The sequence below is a fragment of the Prionailurus viverrinus genome, unplaced genomic scaffold (assembly GCF_022837055.1).
Source record: "Prionailurus viverrinus isolate Anna unplaced genomic scaffold, UM_Priviv_1.0 scaffold_42, whole genome shotgun sequence".
In the NCBI taxonomy this organism is placed as follows: Eukaryota; Metazoa; Chordata; class Mammalia; order Carnivora; family Felidae; genus Prionailurus; species Prionailurus viverrinus.
In genome coordinates this window covers 2,341,562-2,362,118 of record NW_025927609.1, presented here as the reverse complement: position 1 = coordinate 2,362,118, position 20,557 = coordinate 2,341,562, and the positions used below count along the sequence as shown (strand labels likewise).

The 20,557-nt window shown below is 60.8% G+C and overlaps 1 protein-coding gene across 4 annotated transcripts; it reads left to right on the top strand.

Moving 5' to 3' along the window:
- The first annotated feature begins 2,580 nt into the window (after nucleotides 1-2,580).
- Nucleotides 2,581-18,772, top strand: PWP2 (PWP2 small subunit processome component). Of its 4 annotated transcripts, none has more exons than XR_007149677.1 (22): nucleotides 2,705-3,373; nucleotides 4,164-4,276; nucleotides 5,313-5,407; nucleotides 5,623-5,722; nucleotides 6,571-6,714; nucleotides 7,578-7,713; nucleotides 7,974-8,194; nucleotides 8,473-8,616; nucleotides 8,795-8,865; nucleotides 9,287-9,423; nucleotides 9,874-10,022; nucleotides 10,175-10,322; nucleotides 10,546-10,696; nucleotides 11,518-11,698; nucleotides 12,664-12,811; nucleotides 13,236-13,344; nucleotides 15,071-15,136; nucleotides 15,883-16,101; nucleotides 16,228-16,378; nucleotides 16,688-16,762; nucleotides 17,370-17,494; nucleotides 18,212-18,431. XR_007149677.1 is itself a non-coding variant. In XM_047846950.1 (21 exons), the coding sequence occupies exons 1-21, from the start codon at nucleotides 2,669-2,671 to the stop codon at nucleotides 18,384-18,386; spliced, it is 2,751 nt and encodes a 916-aa protein (XP_047702906.1). In that variant the 5' UTR covers nucleotides 2,581-2,668; the 3' UTR covers nucleotides 18,387-18,772. The 4 variants fall into 4 exon arrangements, 2 of the variants coding, with proteins under 2 accessions (XP_047702906.1, XP_047702905.1); XR_007149676.1 differs by having other exon boundaries at nucleotides 17,370-17,499; XM_047846950.1 differs by lacking the exons at nucleotides 2,705-3,373; nucleotides 17,370-17,494 and adding an exon at nucleotides 2,581-2,686 and having other exon boundaries at nucleotides 18,212-18,772.
- Nucleotides 18,773-20,557: the final 1,785 nt, after the last annotated feature.

The window sequence follows — 20,557 nt, the reverse complement described above, 5'->3', positions numbered from 1 at the left end:
CGTAAAGAAGATCAATATTTGTGAGTTTAATTAAACTTTTCAGAAATTAATCTTCCTTAGGTGCACTTTAAAACTAATAAACTTGGTCAACTAGGCAAATTAGAGCTTCGGAGTCTAATGATAGTTTAGGGTTTCTAAAATGTTTGTTTTGTTGTAAAAATTGATGATTGCCCTACGGATCTGCCAAGCCCTGTGGATGAAGAGATGTTTGAGATGTGATTCCGCCCGAAACACCTCACGTGGTCAGTCTCGGAGCCACCGTGCCTAATGCGGCTTTCCCTTTACACTCCGGAAGGGGACGTGCGATTCGATGGTTACCTTATTTCTGTTTGATTGTGTGTGTGTGTGTGTGTGTGTGTGTGTCTAGGTTCCAATCCCAGGATGAAATTCTCTAATTACGTAATATATAGAGAGGGAGAAAAGGAAGGGGAAATCCAAAATGTTCATGGTGGCTTCTTACTGTCCTCAATTTATATGAAATAAAATTTATTGGAGGTTCGGTTTTTTTTCCCCCAATTACCTGAGAGATCTTTTGCAACCTAAGTTACAAGGGTGCCTCTGTTTTTATTTTGTTTCATTTTACCCAAAAGAAAAATGTTACCTATACCTTCGTCTTTTTTTTTTCTTGAAGACAGTAATTCGATTTTTGTTGTGTTTACAATAAAATAAGGCTCATGTGTTTGCGACAGGCTGGTTTTGTTAGTAAAGATGTAGCAGCTGTTAAATAATTGTGAAGCCAGATATGGAATGTGCAGCTAAAAAGCAGAATGTGCAGCTGTTTTACAAATCTCTGTGGAACATGTAAATACTAGCAAGTGGAAAAGGAAATAAGTTATAATTTTGGTGAATTTCATGGGATTTCCTATGATTGGAAAAGTTATAACTTCTGATCTAATGTGAAAATTGTATTTAATCTGAAAATGACTATTACCTACGGTCCATTGTCAGCACAGCCGGTCGTGGGTTGGATTCTTATATAAGGGAGTCTTGGTTGATATCCCATAGTCAGTAGAGAAAATACACACAGGCTACTATCCAGTTTGTCTTTAGTGTTTAAAAGAAGAGTGAGTTACAAAATGAAATGAAAGAAACACTCCAGAAGTGTGCATTGAATGAAAAGGATACTACTTTTTAAAGAACAAACTACACTGATCTAAATGTTCTGCAGTCAACTGTGATCTTTAAAATAAACCCTACGTGATTTTGGAATTTGATTTTTCATGAAAGTGCCCCCTTTCTCTAAATTTATTCATCATATACGTCAGGCCGTAAGACCCAAAAGTATCCTTAATACAATTTGCCGGGATTCTGTGACTGGAAAAGGTGACAAGTTGGTGACTTTGACACTGCAGGTATTAATTCCATTTTCATGGTTTACTACGAGAGTCATTTTTCACATTATTCTGTAATATATTGTTAGACTAAAACCATTGTATTAAGACTGTTTAAAATGTAAGCATTATAATTCTGAAAATACAGATTTTAAGAAGAAACTTTGCTGTTTTGAACTTCATTCTTTTGGTGAGGAACATGAAAGTTGAGTGTGTGAAGTTAAAGAATTTTCTGGTTTTCTCTCCCTAATCCTTCTTCCTGACTCGAAGCATAGATTATTTGCTTTGTGGGGAACACAAGGGATTTTTTCATAATTCATTACCCTACAGGAACAATAGCAGACAGGAACAAAGACATTTGAGTGTTAAGGGCTTGGGGTTGTGGGTTTTTTTGTTTTTGGTTTTTTTTTTTTTTTTTTTGGTAGCTCTATCTGCCAAAGGAGTTAATTGCCTTTGTGAGGTTTTGTAGCATCGCTGATACAATTTCTTTAGTTTACTCAGTCTCCTTGTTTTTGGTCCCCCCATTCATAATGCAGAGCTTAAATAATTAAGCGTGGGGTCGGAGCGCCTCACCCACTCAGGACGTGAACCTTCTGGGCAGCGGCGCAAGCGGGACCCAAGAAAGCCAGAGCCCCAGCCCTGCTTGGTACCCACGGGTGCGCGGCTCCAGGCGCGGGGAGCGGGGCCGGCAGTCTCACGCCCCGCCTCGGGGTGCGATGGGGGCGGGGCCCACGAGCTGGGACTCCGCCTCGGGCAGGAGGCCTGGGCGGGGCTCAGCTTTGGGAAGGAGCGAAGGCGGGGCCTGCGGGATAGGACTCTGTCTGGGGGTAGGGGCGTGGTTCGAGAGCTCCGGCTCCGCCTTGTGGAGGAGAGGGGGCGGGCCTGCGGGCTGAGGCTCCGCCTCAGGAAGGAAGCGGGGCGGGCCTGCGGGCGGGGACTCCGCCACGGGAGAGGGGCATGGGCGGGGCTCAGCCTCTGGACGGAGCGGGGGCGGGGCCTGCGGGATAGGACTCCGCCTGGGGTGGGGACGTGGCTCGCGGGCTCCGCCTCGGGGAGGAGCGGGGGCGGGCCTGAGAGCTAGGTCTCCGCCTCGGGGAGGAGTCGGAGGCTGAGACTCCACCTCGGGGAGGAGTGGGGGCGGGACCCGCGGGCCGGGACACTGCCTCAGGGAGAAGGGGGCGTGGCCTATGGGCAGGTCTAAGTCTCGGGCTGCACCGTCCCTCCGGGTCGCCTGGGGGCGCCGTGGTGCGGCGCCGCGGCCACTCCCGGAAGCGCTCTCTTGGGGTTGGCAGTCCTGGAGGCAGAGACTGCCCGACAGCACACGTGCGGCAGCCGCGATGAAGTTCGCTTACCGGGTGAGCGAGGGTGCGGGGCTGGGTCCGGGGTGGGGGGCGGTGGGGCCGCACTGTCTCTCAGCCTATAACCTGTGCGGCCGGCCCCAGGGCCATGGGCGGACATCCCGGACCCGGACGGAGAGGCGGGCCCCGGCCCCCAAGCGGCAGGTGTGGGCGGGAGAGAACGGAGCCCTAGCGGGATGAGCATTGACAGGCCAGCCCTGGACTGAAGGCCTGATTCCCGGCTGCACGCGGGCAGAGGAGCCGCGGAGCCGAGCCCCGGAACGTCGACTTCATCTTCCTTCGCTGTCAGGGTCACGTGGCTGCCCGATGGTGGGGACACTGGAGGTTTACCCCGTCCACACCTTGTGGGTCCCAATTCTTGAGGGTAGTTCTGCCCCCGGCCTCCTGCCTGGTCGCGTGCCTCTCTCCCTGGTTCGTGCCAGGTCCTTAGCGCCTTGGCCTGGCTCTGGCCACAGCGCAGGCCTTCTTCAGCGCTACCCCGCACTTGCTGGCGCTTGCCCATCAGTGCTCTCTTCCCCTGCCACCCAAACCAGGAGGGGCTGGGTGGCGGCTCTCCTCCCGCCCATAGCCAGCTCCTCTCTGGCGGCTGCACTTCACCCGCTGTCTCCATTCCTTGGGGCCACCTTCCTGGTCGGGACAGCATCACCGAACCGCCTCCCTGCTCTCCCTGTTGTTCCCGCTGTGGTGAGCATGGTCTTAAAACAAAAAGGGTGGTGGGGGGATTTGAATCACAGCCGGCCTCTGCTTAAAATGTTCTCGGCTGGCCAGGCTTCTCCCTCTGAGCTCCCTGAGGTTATGAGGGCCATCACTTCCAGACGCTGGCCCTGCTGGCTCCTTCTCTCTAGGTTCTGGTTCTGGCGGCCCCTCCAGGGGTCCTTCCCTGACCAGTCTCGGAACTACCTCTCTCTTCCAATCGCTACACACGCTCTGTAGTTCCTTCTTCAGTGCCCCGCCCCCTGGACATAGACTATGAGGGCATCAGGGCACAGACCCCAGCGCCCAGCCTCATGTCCAGGGAACACATGAGTTTGGCGACGAATGAATGAATCAGCTAATAAATTGGAGCCCAGCAGGTTACTTTGTTCAAGAAACCTTGAGCCCCAGATGCCCTTGGAGTGCCCTTTTCTCCTCCTGAAACGTGGGTCCTGTTCTCTTCTGCACTTGGCAAACGCCTCTGTCCTTGTACGCGTCCCACATACTCCCAGTGCCCCTCTCCCACCTCAGCAGGAGCTTAGGGCCCCTGGGGGTTGGGCTCACTTTGCTTTCCTCCGTCTCGCTCAAGGCTGGGCTGCACAGGTGGCCAGCAAGTGTCCCAGGGGATACGTGGAGGGACCCCAGGAATGACCAGGGACCTGGGGGGGGAGCAGGGAGTCTGTGCTGTCTCCGTGACCAGAGAGAGGCCTCCTTTAGCCCTTTCCCGAAATTGAGACTTTTGTACTTTTGTTGTGTTAAGATGGCTTTATTTTCTTTCCAGTTTTCGAATTTGCTGGGGACAGTCTATCGGTGTGGAAACTTAAATTTTACATGCGATGGAAATTCAGTTATTAGTCCTGTGGGAAACAGAGTGACGGTGTTTGACCTTAAGAAGTAAGTGCGTTACCAAGATGTTAACGACAGTGACCGCTATGGCGTGTGGGCAAAAGCTGACCGCGCCTTCCTCTCACTAGTGCCCCCGTTAAGTGCCGCAGCCCGAAAGCCTGTTCCAGGGTGTACGGAGTGTCGGTGGGTCAGGAGTGCGCCTGGTCCCTCAGCTGAAGCCCAGTATCTAGGCTGTTGGCCTCACCTCCAGGGCAGAGCTTCCGCTGCTGGGCTGCATTGTCGCCGGCTCACTGCGGCTCAGTTCTGCCTGCTGGGTGTGCTGTCCTCCCGGACGAGCATGTGGCTCTGTCCTTCCTTCTCAAGGGGAAGGACTCCTGGGCGGTTGTCACTGCTTCCCACAGTCGTGTGGCCGGGGTGAGACCCTCCTGTCGCCTGGGTTTCTGTCCTGCTCTGCGGGCCTCAGCCTGTCTGTACGGCGGGACGATGGTCCACGTCTTTGCTGAGGGGGACTTCTGAAGCTCCTGAGAGCAGTGCTTGTGGGGGAACTCAGGGCCAAGTGCAGGCCTGAGTGTCACGGCTGCCGTGGCGTTTAAATGACATCTGCTGGGGCTTGCTGGAGCAAGGAGCACGCGCTCGTTGGAGGAAAACTAGAAAGTAGGACAGCAGGGAACCAAGTTAGACTCTAAGCAGCGGTTACCCGTCTTTAACGTTTTTTTTGCGTTTTTGCACACTCTCCCAGCTCTGTAAGAACAGTTCTGCCTACGTGTGCCGACCTTGTGGTTAATCCTTTCTGTTAACGTGTAGCTTGTTTCCAGTTTTCCGACTTTGTAACGTCTGTAAAATTCTCCCCAGATGTGGTTCTACAAACAAAATTGGCAAACCGAAGCCCAGTTTTAAGGTTTTTAATCTGCTTTACCAGATACTCTCCGAGGACCTGTTTTTCTTTCTGCTCTCCCAACCGGGAGCTCTGGCCCCAGAGCCAGGAAGGGACAGGAAGGGTGGGGAGGGGAAGGGTCTCAGGCCACCCCTGCCCCCCTCGTCTGACAACTGAGACCAAGGACACGGCTCTGGTTTTGTCTCCTAGCAACAAATCCAGCACTTTGCCCTTGGCCACTCGGTACAACGTTAAGTGTGTCGGGCTGTCCCCAGACGGCCGCCTGGCCATCATCGTCGATGAAGGTAAGTGCCCTTGGCCGGGAAACAGCGGCTCAGGTGGTTGGGGCACACGAGGCCGTCACCCTGTCCCGCTGGGGGTGTAGGCAGGCCTCCGCGGTCCTGCCTGCGGCCCGGGCGGACTTTGGGATGAGGGTTTGGGGGCGGGGGGGGGGGGACGCAGATGCGCCTGGGTGTCCCGTCTGGGGCGACCGCACATCCGCCACTTTCCCTTCCTGCAGGGGGGGATGCGCTGCTGGTCAGCCTGGTCTGCAGGTCCGTGCTCCATCACTTCCACTTTAAGGGCTCCGTGCACAGCGTGTCCTTCTCCCCTGACGGCAGGTGAGGGCTTGGCGCGGCCTCCGTGACCCGCGCGGCGGGGCTCGGGGGGGGCTCTCTCGACGGGAGGTGGCAGCGCAGGAGCCTGTGCTCAGGCCTCATCTTCATGTGTGTCTGGGCTCCCGCAGGGCTGCACGGCCACAGGCCCCGCTCCCCCTCCTTGAGGGCTGGGGCTCCCACCCTGAGCGGGAGATTCCGAAGGTCCTTGTCCAGGACCGCCTCCAGAACAGCCACTGTCCTGGAGGACCTCGTGGCCTCCAGACAGCAGAGCCACAGAGGGGCCCCTGTCCCTGAGTGGCACTGACCCCCAGCCTCGACGTGCATAGTGAGAATGTTGTGTGCAGACAGGGCCCTGGCTGGACCCAGCCTTGCTCTGGGTTCAAGGGCCACAGGAGAGAGGGCCGGTTCCCAGCATGCTCACACCCAGGCTGACCCGGATGTGCCCTGGAGGGGGCAGCCCTGGATTTCGGCCGTGAGCCCCCGTTCCACGTCCGCACTCAGAAACTGCTTAGAACGGCCTCCAAGGCAGTGGCCACTCCCCAGCACCCGGCGTGCAGAGCCCTGTTGTCCTTCCGGCTCCCGGAGCGTCTGTCCCAGGCTGGCGGGCGGCCAGAGGTGTGGCAGCATTCAGGGTGCCTGAAGGGTCGGTCTGTCTCTCTCACTGTCCACCTGTCCTTCTTTGGCCTCAGTCCCTGTAGGAGGAGAGGGGACCTGGGGGCCATGGAGAGGCAGGCCCCTATGTTTTGCCTCTCGTAGGAAATCGCCTCGTAGCACGTGCACTGTCCTCAGAGGCTGAGCTGGTCTCGGGACTCCATGGGTCTTATGGATCAATGGCCCCTTTTCTGTGGCAGGAAGTTCGTTGTCACAAAAGGCAACATCGCTCAGATGTACCACGCCCCTGGGAGGAAGCGGGAATTCAACGCGTTCGTCCTGGACAAAACCTACTTTGGGCCATACGATGAGACCACGTGCATCGACTGGACGGACGACTCCCGGTGAGGCCTGCGGGCGGGGCCTGAGGGGGACGCCTAGTAGCTGGCCTCTTGTTGGGGGGGGGGGGGGGCGGGGGGGAGCCTGGTGACTCTTGTTGAAGACCAGAGTTTCGGTCTGGAGTGGCCTCCGTCCAGCCTCACGAGGTGCTGGAGGCAGGATGGGCTCCTGGTTCTGAGTGGGGCCCGCGCTGCTTGGGGCATCCGCCCCTGGACACCGGAGCGCGGGATGGCAGCCTTGCTGGGGATGCTGTATCCGGTGTGACACGGCCCAGTCGGTGCCACCAGATGGGCGGAGCAGCTGTGTCCACGGCAGAGCCGGGAGCTGCTCCCAACATGGGGGCCGGCCCCGTCCCCTCACGGCCGCACCCCTAACCGCCCTGAAAGGCACCTCAGCCGCTTGCTCGCTCCCAGCTGCCCTGTACTCTGTGCACGGGGACAGTGGAGGCTGGGGGTCAGTGCCGCTTTGCACACCGGCCACCGCCGGGTGAGAGGTGGGGCTCAGTCGCGGGCGGTTCCCAGTGCGTCTGCGGGAGATGGCCTCGTGCTCCTAGTGCGTGGCTCCTCTATGGGCGGGCAGGGGCGGCGCCCTGTAGCCATGCCTTCCCGCCTCTTCCGCGAGGCGATGTCTATTCCCGCGTCTGCCTGTGTTCATGCCCTAAGCAGGGCCCCCCACGCGGCACCCCGTGGGCATGGTGGTCCATTCTCAGGGCTCCCTTGGGCTGCCCTGTGGGGAGGGCAGTGACCCGTCCACCAAGACACGCAGATCGGTGCAGTGCAGGCCCGGCTGCTCTCCCTGGGTCTCTCCCCCGCGCTTGTGTGGAGCTCCACCACAAACCCCGAGGACGAGCTGAGTCTCTTTTGTCCAGGTGCTTTGCGGTCGGGAGCAAAGACATGTCCACGTGGGTTTTCGGAGCTGAGCGCTGGGACAACCTCATCTACTATGCGCTGGGAGGACACAAGGACGCGATCGTGGCTTGCTTCTTTGAATCCGGCAGCCTAGATGTATGTTTCACTCGCCCGATGGCGTCCCAGATCTCAGCTACGCGCCAGCTGCCCCCCCCCCCGGCCCCCGTAGACACAGGTGCCCCCCGGGTTACCTGGGGGTGTTCAGGAGCCAGCGGCACCTGTTGGCTGCCCGTTGGCCATCGTCTCTGCCAGTGCTCAGGGGCAGGCTGCAGACGGATGTAGCTACGTGGGATTTTGTCCACCACGTGGCTGGCGCGGGCTGACCCGTGCCCACTCCCACACGCTTCCTTTTCCAGCTGTACACGATCAGCCAGGACGGGGCCCTGTGTGTGTGGCAGTGTGACACCTCCCCCGAAGGCCTGAGGCCGAAAGCCCCCACGGGCTGGAAGGCAGATCTGCTGCAGGGGGAGGAGGAGGAGGAGGAGGAGGAGCGGGAGGAGGAGACCACAGTCCGGGGGAAAACCGCACCGGCCCCGGAGGAGCAGCAGGGAAAAGTGAAATACTCTCGGCTGGCCAAGTAGGTGTCCTCACAGAGGCTGGCGGGGGCCTCGCGCCCTCCAAGGCTGAGATGTGACAAGGAGGCACAGAGGGCCTGGGAACCAGCCGGGAGGCCGCCTGGTCTCCCAGGTGCAGGGTCAGGGAGGGGAGAGCCTCGGGCAGAAGGAAGGAGACACTGCTGCAGCAGGGCCCGTGTCCTGCATGGAGCCGGGGCGCCTGGCCTGGGGCACAGGCATGAGATGGGCCTGGCGCCCCGGCTCTCCGTCCACGGCTCTTCTGACCCCCCCGTCCATTTAGGTACTTTTTCAATAAGGAGGGAGATTTCAACAACCTGACTGCTGCGGCCTTTCACAAAAAGACCCACCTCTTGGTCACCGGCTTTGCTTCTGGAATCTTCCACCTTCACGAGCTCCCCGAGTTCAACCTCATCCACTCCCTGAGGTGAGGGCCGGGGGGAATGGCGGGTTGCACGCGTGCTCGCCGGCCCCACCGGACGACGGCGGGGAGTAGTGCGGGGCCGTGCGAGGTGAGGCTGTGGGACGGCCAGGCGGGCGGGGGGCAGAGTGGGCTCGTGGTGCCGCCTGCCCGCCCTTTTCAGATGCCCCGCCTTCCTGCCCAGTGTCTCCGATCAGAGGGTCGCTTCCATTGCTGTCAACGGCTCCGGAGACTGGATCGCCTTTGGCTGCGCAGGTTCGTCTTTGTGCGGGGTCCGGCCAGAGCAAGAACGGAGCTCCTGTCCCAGGACGACCGCCTGCGGCACCCTCGCCTCCGGGGCCCGGTGCCAGCGAGCACGGCCGGTCGGCCAGCGGCCCTCGTCAGGAGCAGCGGCGCAAGTCCACAAGCGACGCCTCGCTTGCTGAGCCCCTGTCTCCGTCAGCCGGGCCCATGGCCGTGGGCCTCGGGTGGGCTGCGTTAGGTGACGGGGCCGCCGCGAGGCAGTGACACGGGGTGGCAGCGTCCCTGCCGGGTTCCCTCGCTCAGGTGGAGGGTGACAGAGGCACTGGCCTCGGTGGGTCGGGCGGTCCGGTGCCGGCACAAGGCAGGACCCGATGGGGCGCGGGGCACAGTATGGTGGGCAGGTCCCCAGCCCCTCCCCACGTGTGCTCCGTAGGCCTGGGCCAGCTGCTGGTGTGGGAGTGGCAGAGTGAGTCCTACGTGCTCAAGCAGCAGGGCCATTTCAACAGCATGGTGTCTCTGGCCTACTCCCCCGACGGGCAGTACATCGTCACCGGCGGGGATGACGGCAAGGTGGGGCTGGTCAGGTGACCAGGGCCGTGGCCTGGGGCGGGAAGGACGTGGGGCCTTGTCTGCTGGCTGGGGCACCGGGGGCTGGCCCAGCCAGGGAGAACCAGGCTCCAGCTCCGGGGTTCAGCCCGGAACTCACGGGCTCGCCCCGCTCCATCTGGGCTCGCGGGGAGGGGTTCACAAATGACCTGGGGCCGGCTGGCTGTTTCTCTGTCTCTGACTCGGATTCCCGCACACGTGCGCCCACTTGTCCGTGGTGGCAGCCGTGGCATGTGGGTGTGGGTACGCCCCAGGGTGACACAGGCCCCACAGACCTCTACCCTCCCTCACGTGGAGGCGGCAGAGAGGCAAGGGGCAGATGGCGTCTCTAGGCTCGGTGGGCACACGGTGGAGTGTGCACATGTGTGCGTGTGCGTGGTCCTGAGCTGGTGCCGGCCTCCCTCCGCGCTGCAGGTCAAGGTGTGGAACACCCTCAGTGGCTTCTGCTTCGTCACTTTCACGGAGCACTCGAGTGGGGTCACCGGCGTGACCTTCACTGCCACTGGCTATGTCATCGTGACCTCTTCCATGGATGGGACCGTACGTGCCTTTGACCTCCACAGGTGACTTTTCTAACAGTCTTTCTCTGGGGCGGGCCGTGATCGCGAGGCAAGGGTCGCGGGCGTACACATGAGGGTTCGGGGAGGGCCCAGGAACCTGAGCGGGGGTGTCCGGGACTCTGAGTGTTGCCATCTGGACTCGTGTCTCGGGGCAGGTACCGGAACTTCCGCACCTTCACGTCTCCACGGCCCACCCAGTTCTCCTGTGTGGCCGTGGACTGCAGCGGGGAGGTCGTTTCGGCCGGGGCGCAGGACTCCTTCGAGGTTTTCATCTGGTCCATGCAGACGGGCAGGCTCCTGGACGTAAGAGCCGCACGGCTGGGGGCCGGGGTCGGGGGCGCAGCCACACGCAGGAGGGGCGCCTCTGCAGACCCGCGGGGAGCAAGCAGCTCCGGCTTCCGGCCGGGGCTCCTCCCGTCCTGCGGGGATACAGCCAGCCCGTCCTGCGTCCTCGGGGCAGCGGGACCTCGTGCGTAGCACCCTCGGGGCGGGTGGCCTCTTCATAGCTCCTCTTCGGTCGCCACAGGTTCTGTCCGGCCACGAGGGCCCCATCAGCAGTCTGTGCTTTAGCCCCGTGAAGTCCGTCCTGGCCAGCGCCTCCTGGGACAGGACGGTGCGCCTGTGGGACATGGCAGACAGCTGGAGGACCACGGAGACGCTGGGCCTGACCTCGGATGGTGGGTGCACGGGCCAGGGGAGGGGCGCTGGCGGGCGGGAGTTCTGACACAGGGAGGAAGGCTGCGTTAGACGGGGCGCTGCCCGTCCATCTTGGTTGTGGGTTGAGGGACACCGGCCGTGGTGTCCCTCGGTGTCAGGCTCCTCTGTAGGACAGTCGGGGGCCTCGCGCGCTCGCTTGCTCAGCTTCTGGCCCCGAGAAGCAGCCAGCGCTGTCGGGCGGAGCCTCGGGGAGGACTCCGGGGTGACGGTAGGCTGGGAGGCCCCGCCACCCGGGCTCCGGCCGTCTGCGCATGCGGGCGAAGCTTTCCTGCCCCGCACACGTGACGTTCGCGTCGTGGGCCCCTGGGACTCGCGGCCTGTGCGGTGTCTCTGCTTCCCGCCACCCCGCTCGGCTCTGGTTCGTGCTCTTCGCGGCCGGCCGGCGGCCTGTGTCTGCAGGGCCTCCAGGTCGTCTGTGTCCAGTCTGTCCCGCAGTTCTGTCAATCACCTGTGTCCTGCTCTCCGTGTGCCGCACCCCCGCCGGGCCTGGCCCCTCACCCCCCGGCCCCTCCCAGCAGGCTGGCCTCCTGCCTGTCTCGTGACCCCACCCGGACCCTCTCGCCCCCTGAGGCAGTTGGAGCCCTGCCCTTCGCTAGCACGGCCCCCCGGGGCCTCCCTCCCGGGGCCTCCCTCGCAGGGTGGGGCTTGTCTGGGGGAGCTTCGTGTGCCTCCACTGGTGCCCGCCTGGCTCTCCTGCATTGACACCGGCTGAGGACGGAGGGTGTGGCCTCCTGCCGGCGCTGGGCTCCTTCTCTGGCCCTGATCACGCATCTCTTTTCAGCCCTGGCTGTGACCTTCCGTCCCGACGGGGCAGAGTTGGCCGTCGCCACACTGAACTCACAGATCACCTTCTGGGACCCTGAGAACGCCGTGCAGACGGGCTCCATTGAGGGCAGGCACGACCTCAAGACGGGCAGGAAGGAGCTGGACAAGGTCACCGCCAAGCACTCGGCCAAGGGGAAGTGAGTTCCTCAGTGAGCGGGCGCAGAGCCCGGGTTGGGATTGCGGTTGGCGGGTGCCCGTGTCTTTCCCCCCCTCGGCCTTGTGGACCGTCGGGGACTGGTGTTTGCACACCTGCCTCTGCTCCTTTTGGGTGTGGCTCTTGGGGTGGGGTCACCAGGTAACCCAGGTTCACTTTTTCGAGGAACTGCTGGAGTGTTTTGCAAAGTGACGGCACCATCTGATATCCCCGCCGGCAGCGGGAAGGGTCCCGGTTTCCCCACGTCCCCGTCCCCGTCCCCGTCCCTGCCCATTACTGCCAGTTTTTCTAAATCACAGCCGTGTGGGACGGGGCGTGAGGTGATGTCTCGATGTGGCGCTGACTTGTCTTTTTCTTAAGGACCGATGCTGTCAAACACGTTTTCGCGGGCCGAGCGGCCGTCTGGACGTCGTGTCTGGAGAAGCGTCTGTCCAGGGCATTTGCTTGTTTTAATTGTGTGTTTCTCGAGCTGTGTATGTATTCGAGACAGGAGCTCCCCGACAGACCTGTCCCTTGGAAATCTCTTTTCTGCTCTGTGGGTTCTCTTCGCTTTCTCTGGTGTGTTTCAAGCGTGAACGTGTTTATTTTCTCTTCTGTCCGTCGTGCCCTTTGGTGTGTGGACAGTCGTCTCCCGTGGCCAGGCCCGTAGGCACCTGGTTTCCGGGGATGCAGGGCCGAGGAGGCCCCCCTGCCCGTGGTTGCCTTGCGGGTGACAGGCACGGTGGCCTCCTTTTCCTTCTGACTTCAAGGAAACATCGTGACTGGAGCCATGCGGTCCTTTCATGAAAGGGCCATGTCCGTTGGGAGGTCCCTTCTTGGGGGGCCTGCTGCCTCGGAGCCTTGTGAGCCCCAGGCCAGAGCCCCGTGGACGATGCCCGCTGGGCTTTGAGGGAGCACCACATGCTAGGGGTCCCTGGGGGTGAGCGTGTGTGTGTCCCCTCTGCTCAGGGCCTTCACTGCTCTGTGCTACTCTGCGGACGGCCAGAGCGTCCTCGCGGGAGGGATGTCCAAGTTCGTGTGCATCTATCACGTCAAGGAGCAGATCCTCAGGAAGAAGTTCGAGATCTCCCGCAACCTCTCCCTGGACGCCATGGAGGTGAGCGGGTGCCCGGGCCTGGGCTGCCCTCCCCACGTCCTGGCGCCACGGGGACCGGGAGGAGGCTCCAGGCGTGTATGCGCCTGCCTGGGTCCCCGCCCCCTCCCGAGGGATTCTGGGCGCGGGCGTCCCCGTTTCCCTGAGGACGGCAGGCTGAGGGGGCAGACGCCCCACGTGTGCCGGCCTCGTGGAGGCTGACGGGAGCCCTCGGTGCAGCGCGTTAGGGAATCTGACCGCCGTGGTGGTGGCAGCGGGGCCCCTGCGCGTCCGCAGCAGCTCTGAGGGCGGGTTCTGCTGCGCAGCGGGTAGGGACGCGTGTCCCACGTGCATCCCACACGGGGCCGGGTCTCCGTCAGTATTTGTGGCATGTGAGGAAGGCAGGGGACAGGGGACAAGTGAGACATCTGGAGCTTTGCCCTTCTAGGAATTTCTGAACCGGAGGAAGATGACAGAGTTTGGCAACCTGGCGCTAATCGATCAGGACGCCGGGGCAGAGGACGGAGTCGCGATCCCACTGCCGGGTGTGAAGAAAGGTGAGCGGAGGGCCCCGCGTGTCTCCAGAGGCCCCGGCCACAGCAGGCTGCGCTGCCCACCTCCTTTACCCGCGTGACAGCAGCCTGGCTCAGCGGCTGGCACCCGGCCCTGTGCCTTGCGCTCACCCACACGGCCACGGGGAGGGCTCCGGGGTCAGGGAGCTGGCGGTCCAGGAGGCCCACAGGGTGCGTGCCCCTCACAGGGACGGGGCAGGAGAGCCGGGGGCCTGGTAGACCGTCAGGAGGGGACACCGCCAGCTAGAGAGCCCGTGTGCCAGCCCTGGGCAAGCAGCTGCTGTGCAGCTCCCCGCCCCCCCTTCCCCGTGCTGGCCTGGGTCGGCTCATTCCAGCCCTGGCTCGTGCCCCACCACGTGCCTGCGGGCCCATACTGCACGCTGGGGAGTGGGAGCTCCTCAGCGACTGGCTGGGTGACGGACCCAGGACCGCACGATCGCCGTGGGCCCTGGAGCAGCCCTGCCTGCACCGAGCCCCTTCTCAGGAACCTCTTAACGAGAGGGGGGTCTGTGAGCCCTCAGTGATGGGCAAGGGTGCTTCTCAGCCTGTCTGGAGACCTTTTTTTTTTTCTTTTTAAATTTCTTAATGTTTGTTTCTGAGACAGAGGGAGACAGAACATGAGTGTGGGAGGGGCAGAGAGAGAGGGAGACACAGGATCCGAAGCAGGCTCCAGGCTCCAAGCCATCAGCACAGAGCCCGACGCGGGGCTCAAACCCACAAACCATGAGATCATGACCTGAGCCGAAGTCGGTCGCTCAACCAACTGAGCCACCCAGGCGCCCCGTGTCTGGAGACCTTTGATTGTCACAACTCGAGCAGAACAGGCACTGTTGGTGGTGAGTGTGGGGGACTGAGGGGTCCGCTGGACCCATGAGAACCCAGCCCCATGTGTTGGTCCCCCTGAGGTCAAGAGCCCCCAGAGAGAATTTGTGGGGAGATACACACGAAGTGTTGCTGAGCTGGCTTCCAGGTGGCTGGGGGCCGGGCAGAGAGGAGCCTTTTCTCAGGTGATGTACGTGTCGTTGAGCTTGGAACATAGCACCCCTCACACCGCAGATTTGAAAACAAATTTCAGGAGCGCCTTGGGGGTGCTCAGTTGGCTGAGCCTCCTACTCTTGAATTCGGCTCCGGTCACGATCTCGTGGTTCATGGGTTCGAGCCCTGCGTCAGGCTCTGTGCTGACGGTGTGGAGCCTGCCTAGGAGGCTCTCTCTCCCTCTCCCCCTGCCCCTCCCCCACGCCTGCTCTCTTTCTCTCTTTCTCTTTGTCATAAGAAATAAACTTCAAAAAGTTAAACTAAAACAGGTTTCCAGAGGAGATGCACGGGGCGATGACCAGTGAGGACGAGCCCCCACCCCACAGAGCTGCCCTGTGAGGTCGTGCGTCTCGTGCACTGCACAGAGTGCTTGGCAGAGTGGCCGGTGGGGACTGGAGCCACCCTGCCCTCAGCCTTTGGGTTGTGCCAAGGCCTTTTCGCAGAACAGGGCAGGTGTCTGTCGGCCAGGCTGAACGCCCACAGGAGCGTGTGCTCCAGGGGCTCGTCCACGGAGGCCAGTGGCGCCCGTGAAACAGCATCTGGGGCCCTGGCACAAGACTCCCCGCGGGGCCCAGGGGCCAGAGCCGCCCCTCCCGCTGGGCCTGGAGCAGCAGGGCAGCCCTCCTTTCGCGGAGGGGGAGGGCTGCCCTGTAACCGCGAGGCCCCTGTGTTCCAGGTGACATGAGCTCTCGGCACTTGAAGCCTGAAATCCGGGTGACTTCGCTTCGCTTCTCTCCCACCGGTGAGCCCCGGCCAGTGGGTCGTGGGTGCCGGGAAGTGTGGGGGTGGGTCCCGATGGGCTTCCGGGCCCACGGTGCACGTGGTGGGCCTGGCACCTCTGTTCCAGTGACGAGGTTGGTCACAGCATCTGGCTGGCTCTGGGCCTCGCTGTCCTCCATGCGTGACGTGTGATCTTTGTTCGCTCCCGACACGCTGGGCTTTGAGGCGGAGGCAGGCGGCTGCGCCGAGCGTCCTCACGTGTGCCAGTCTGCGGTGTGGCAGGGGAGGGTCTGTGCCCGCAGGGCCTGGGACCGTTAGGTAAATGCGGTCCCGCAGGGCGGACAGGAGGGGGGGTTGCCGTGGGCTCATCCGGGGGGTGACGGCCGACACTCCCCAGCATCGACGGGAAGGCGGAGGCAGCAGGGCACAGAACGGCACGTGGCCGAGTACGGCCGTGCGAGTCGGGACGCAGACCGTGGCCCAGTCTCGCCGGCTCCACAGCGGGGACGCCATGTTGCCGCAGAGCCAGAAGCCCACGGGCTCACGGAGGACTTGACCGGGCCTGGTGCTCACGGGACGCGAGCGGACGCACACGGGCCCTGCCCTGAAGCGGCTGGTGGCTGGGGTGGGAGCGGGGGGGCGGGCGTCCCCGTGCCCCTTTCTTGCTGATACTCTTGGGACCGCGGGGACTTACTCGGTGACTTTTAAGTAAAAGCGGGGAAGGTGAAAGTGGGTGTTCAGGAAACCCCCCGACTGCCTAATTCCCAGGGCGCTGCTGGGCGGCCACCACCACCGAGGGGCTCCTCGTCTACTCCCTGGACGCCCAGATGCTGTTTGACCCGTTTGAGCTGGACACCGACGTCACCCCCGCACGCATCCGGGCGGCCGTGCGCCAGCAGGACTTGACCAGGGCCATCCTCATGGCCTTCCGGCTCAACGAGCGGACGCTGCTACAGGAGGTCCTGGAGTCGGTGCCCTGGGACGAGGGTGAGCGCCGGGCGGGCCCGGCAGCTTCTCGGCCCCTGCGCGCGCGGGGTGGGGTCTAGGCCGCGCTCGCCTTCTCTCCCGCGGGACAGTTCTTTGCAGAGTGAGTACAGTTTCCTCCCCCTGCAGTCGAGGTCGTCAGCTCCTCGCTTCCTGAGCCGTACGTGGAGAAAGTGCTGGAGTTCTTGGCTTCCTCCTTCGAAGTGTCTCGCCACCTGGAATTCTACCTCGTATGGACCCAGAAATTGCTCCTGGTGCACGGGCAGAAGCTGAAGTCTAGGTGAGGGGTGCGTCAGCTGTGACGCCCGTCTCCCGTCGCTCAGCTGTGCTTTGCTGCAGGTCAGAGGGGGAGCTTTGTGCGCGCGCGCGCGCGCACACACACGCACGCACGCACGCACACACACACACACACACACACGAGAGGGCACAGCTAGAGCCTCACACACACGCACACACACACACACACACACACACACACGAGAGGGCACAGCTAGAGCCTCACACACACGCACACACACACACACACACACGAGAGGGCACAGCTAGAGCCTCGGCGAGTGCTGTGCGCTGAGACAAGTCTCCTTTCCAGAGCAGGGAAGGTGCTGCCGGCCGTTCAGTTCCTTCAGAAGAGCATCCAGCGGCACTTGGACAGTGTCTCCAAACTGTACGTGTGGCTGGGGGGGTCAGTGGGTGGGGCGGGGTGGCCCGTCACCGGCTGGTTCCACGCTGGGGGCTGCCCCCTGAGTCGTCTGTTTTGGGGACAAAACACTGGGAGGTGTTCCCTCCTTCCCTGGTGAACTGAGCGCACGGGCCACCCGCGGCGGGACTCGGGGCTGGCGGGCTGCGGGTGTGGCCGGGAGTTTCGAGCGATCCCCCAACGAAACGAGTTGTCTGTCCTGTCGCCGGACGGTTCGTTCGTGGTTCGTGCACCTTCTGCCCCCTGCCCTGAGGCTCAGCAGAGTCACAGCGGCCGTGATCACCACCGCTTGGCCTTTCCTGGGCCCGTTGACTGGGCACGTAGGGGGCCTGCGGTCTTCGGGTCAGTGTTAAGGTGTCCCAGCCCTGTTTCCAGAGTGTGTTCTCTGCCTTTGCTGGTGACTGCCGGTGCCTAGAGGCAGGGCCTGTGTCAGTCCTTGACTGCCTCCTCAGTCTTCAGCCCACAACAAGCCCTTCCTTCTAGTGTCCTGGCCGCCCGCTGGAACACACCAGGGGGCGAAAGGGGTCTGTGTTAAAGTCTGCCGCATGCTCAGAAGAGCCTTCTCTCTGTTGAGGCTTCCGTGACTCGACAGAGCTCAGTCCCAGAGACCAAGTGCCTCTCGTTAGACGGATTCTTCTGTCACGTTCACGTAGATGCGTGATAAATGCTTCGTTCCTTGGACGTCCATGCTGCTGACGTGTAGGGTGCTGTTGGCTTTTGTGTATTGATTGGGGAAGCAACACTTCAGTTACATTGCCAAACCTAGATTGGGGGGGGGGGGGTCAGTTTGGTTTTTTTTTTAAAGTTCATTTATTTTGAGAGAGCGAGCGAGCACATGCACACGTAAGCAGAGGGAGGAGGAGAGAGCGTCCCAAGCAGGCTCTGGACGCAGGGCTCGATCCCACGACCTATGACCTGAGCTGAGATCAAGAGCCGTGACTGAGCCACCAGGGCATTCCACCTCGATAGTCCCTTACCTTTAACTCGTTCTCACTGGGTGGCTTCCTACATGGAGACAAGGGTGTGATTTTTTTCCCTTTATTTTGTTAACGTGGGGACTGACCTGATTGGGAGCGTCCCTCTCTGCTCTCTAAAAGGCCTTCAAGCTCTGCACCCGCCCCTTCCTCCGTGTCTGGTGGGGCTGGGGAAGCTATCGGGATGGGGTCCGGGCAGGGGCAGGGGCGGTGAGGGCAGACCAGAAGAGGTGGGTCTTACCGCTGGGTCCTTGAAGGCCGCCACTCCTGCAGGGCTGGGTGGCTCAGAAACCGAGTTAGGAGGGGCAGGTAGGGGGCTCCTGTAGTCCCTGGCTGGTTTTTCTCAGGGTCACAGGGAAGGCGGGTGCCGGGTGAGCCAGAGTCTTGATAGAAGAGAAAATCTGCTGCCCTTCCTGACGTGACTCCTGTGCGCTTTTTACAGCTGTGACTGGAACCGCTATAACATCCAGTACGCTCTGGCAGTTTCCAAGCAGCGGGGCATAAAGCGCCCCTCAGAGCCGCTGGGAAGCGAGGAGGAAGCGGATGCGTCTGACGACGATGACACTCTGCACCCGCTCGGGGAAGGACAGGAAGACGGGGACAGACAGCTGGTGTAGAGCCGGCCGCGTTCGCCACCCACATTCCACGTGTTTTGGTTAAGACTCCCGGAGAGATGGAACCACGCGGCCTGGGCCCGGAAGCGAGTGGGAGGGCCGTCTGAGGGCTGCGTAGGTCCCCACGCCGGGACTCCTGTTCCCACGAGAACCAGACGTGACAGCAGCGGCAGCGAGAGCGCAGGCTTGTCACACAGGCCCGGGGCCCGCGGTGTAACAGCGAACGTTGCTCATCTCCTGTTGAAAACGCCTTTTACAGAAGCGAAAGGGTTCATTTTTATAGGCTCAAATTTTGTAGGACTATTATTTATATTTTTAATACACTCTTAACGACAGATTTAGAGATAAAAAAGATGAGGTTTTGTACATAAAAGTGGATTAAATCTGAACTCTGAATTGAGAATGTTTATAACATATCCTGGGTCGTGCAGGGGGATAGGGTCCCCTGTCTGTTGGCCTCCTTGTGCAGGGGGCGTGGAGGAGCAAGGCAGCGGGGTCACCCTCGCGGCCCCCAGGCTGGGCTGCCTGCCTTGGGGGTCAGTGCACTCTGACCTTGGAGGGGTGCTAGCAGCCCCAGAGCTGAGACCGGACAGCTCCCTTGGGGAGCTCACGCAGGCGCAGGGGGTGACACGAGCTGCTCTTCCGTGGAAGGCCCCTGAAAGCCTCACCGAGCAGGGCACAGAACCAGCTTCTCCCCAGCTGGGGGCCTGTCCCAGGGGCTCAGTAGCGAGGGCCACCAGGGTCAGGAAACTGGGCCGACCTGGGTGCAGCCCTTCCCTGAGGCTGCCTGGAGGCCTACAGGGTCGGGTGCGGGTGGGGCAAGCGCCTGGGGGCCCTGTGACCCTTGGGGGCCCATGTGCAGGTGTCACCGGGTGTTTGTGTCCCCAGTTCTCCCCACGCTCGCGGAGGCTGGAAAACCAGCCAGTCTTTCCAACTCACCTCTGCTTTCTTGCTAAGTTTCACATGTGCACGTTGAAGTTAACGAACATTGAGAGCGGGAACTGGTTTAGAGTGCGGTTGGAAGGCCAGCAGCGGAGGCTCTCAGCCCCATGACTACTGGTCCACTGCAGACCCCAACCAGGAGAGACTTTCCTCGGCAACGGCCCAGCCAATGGGAATCCGCTACACTTCCAACTCCCAGTTTACTCCAATGGACTGTTTACAACGCCCCCCCCCCCCCAACTTTATAAATGAGCCTTCACTGGACCGCCCCGTGGTTTGACTGTAGTTTCAGCTTGGTGGTAGGGCTCCTGTCTCCAACAAACCCATTTTTGCCTGTAAAATAACCCGCAGCGTTATGTTTGACAAAGTGTAGCCGAGCAGACCCTGGAGAGGACAGAGGAGTGGGAGGTGGGGGCCCTGCAGGGCCTGGAGATGTGGCCGGCCTCCTACACGCTCAGCAGGGAGGCGGCTCTCAGCTCCCAGCCCTACTGAATCAGAATCTGCATCGTAGCCCTCCCTTCCCCAAAATGGAGACATAGTGCATGCTAGCATCATCCCCGTGACCCCGTCGCTCTTATCAGCTCATGTTCTGGAGGTGACACTGAGGGGACAAATGAACGCACCCACCCGCTGGTCCCCCAGGAGCCATGTAGAGGCCAGAATCCCCATGGGAGAGTTCCCAGCTGCAGGGAAAGGATTGAGAATGGCTCCCTTGGGACCAGAAATGGAGGGGGTCACGGCTGAAGGTTCAGGAATAAAGACAGTGATTGTTCCAAGCTCATCTTTGGTCCTTTTAGAATATCCTGAATTTGTTATTGTAGTTTCCCAGGAAGATCTCTCTGCAGAGATTTACCCTAAGTCTTAAAAAATGGAAAAATTCAAACATCAATGACAGTGGCAGCTTTGGGTTGAAATGCACAATATGTCTGCAGTGTTCCAGTGGCTTCCAAAAGTGACCACTTAAATTATCTTGCGGGCACCTGGGTGGCTCAGTGGATTAAGTCCAACTTCACCTCAGGTCATGATCTCTCTGTTCGTGGGTTCGAGCCCCCGCGTCAGGCTCTGTGCTGGCGACTCTAAGCCTGGAGTCTGCTTCGGATTCTGTCTCCGTCTCTCTTGCTCTCTCTGCCCCTCCCCCACTCACACGTTGTCTCTCAAAAATGAATAAACGTTTTATACATATGTATATAATATATATATTACATATAAACTCTTGGACACCTGTTAGTTTG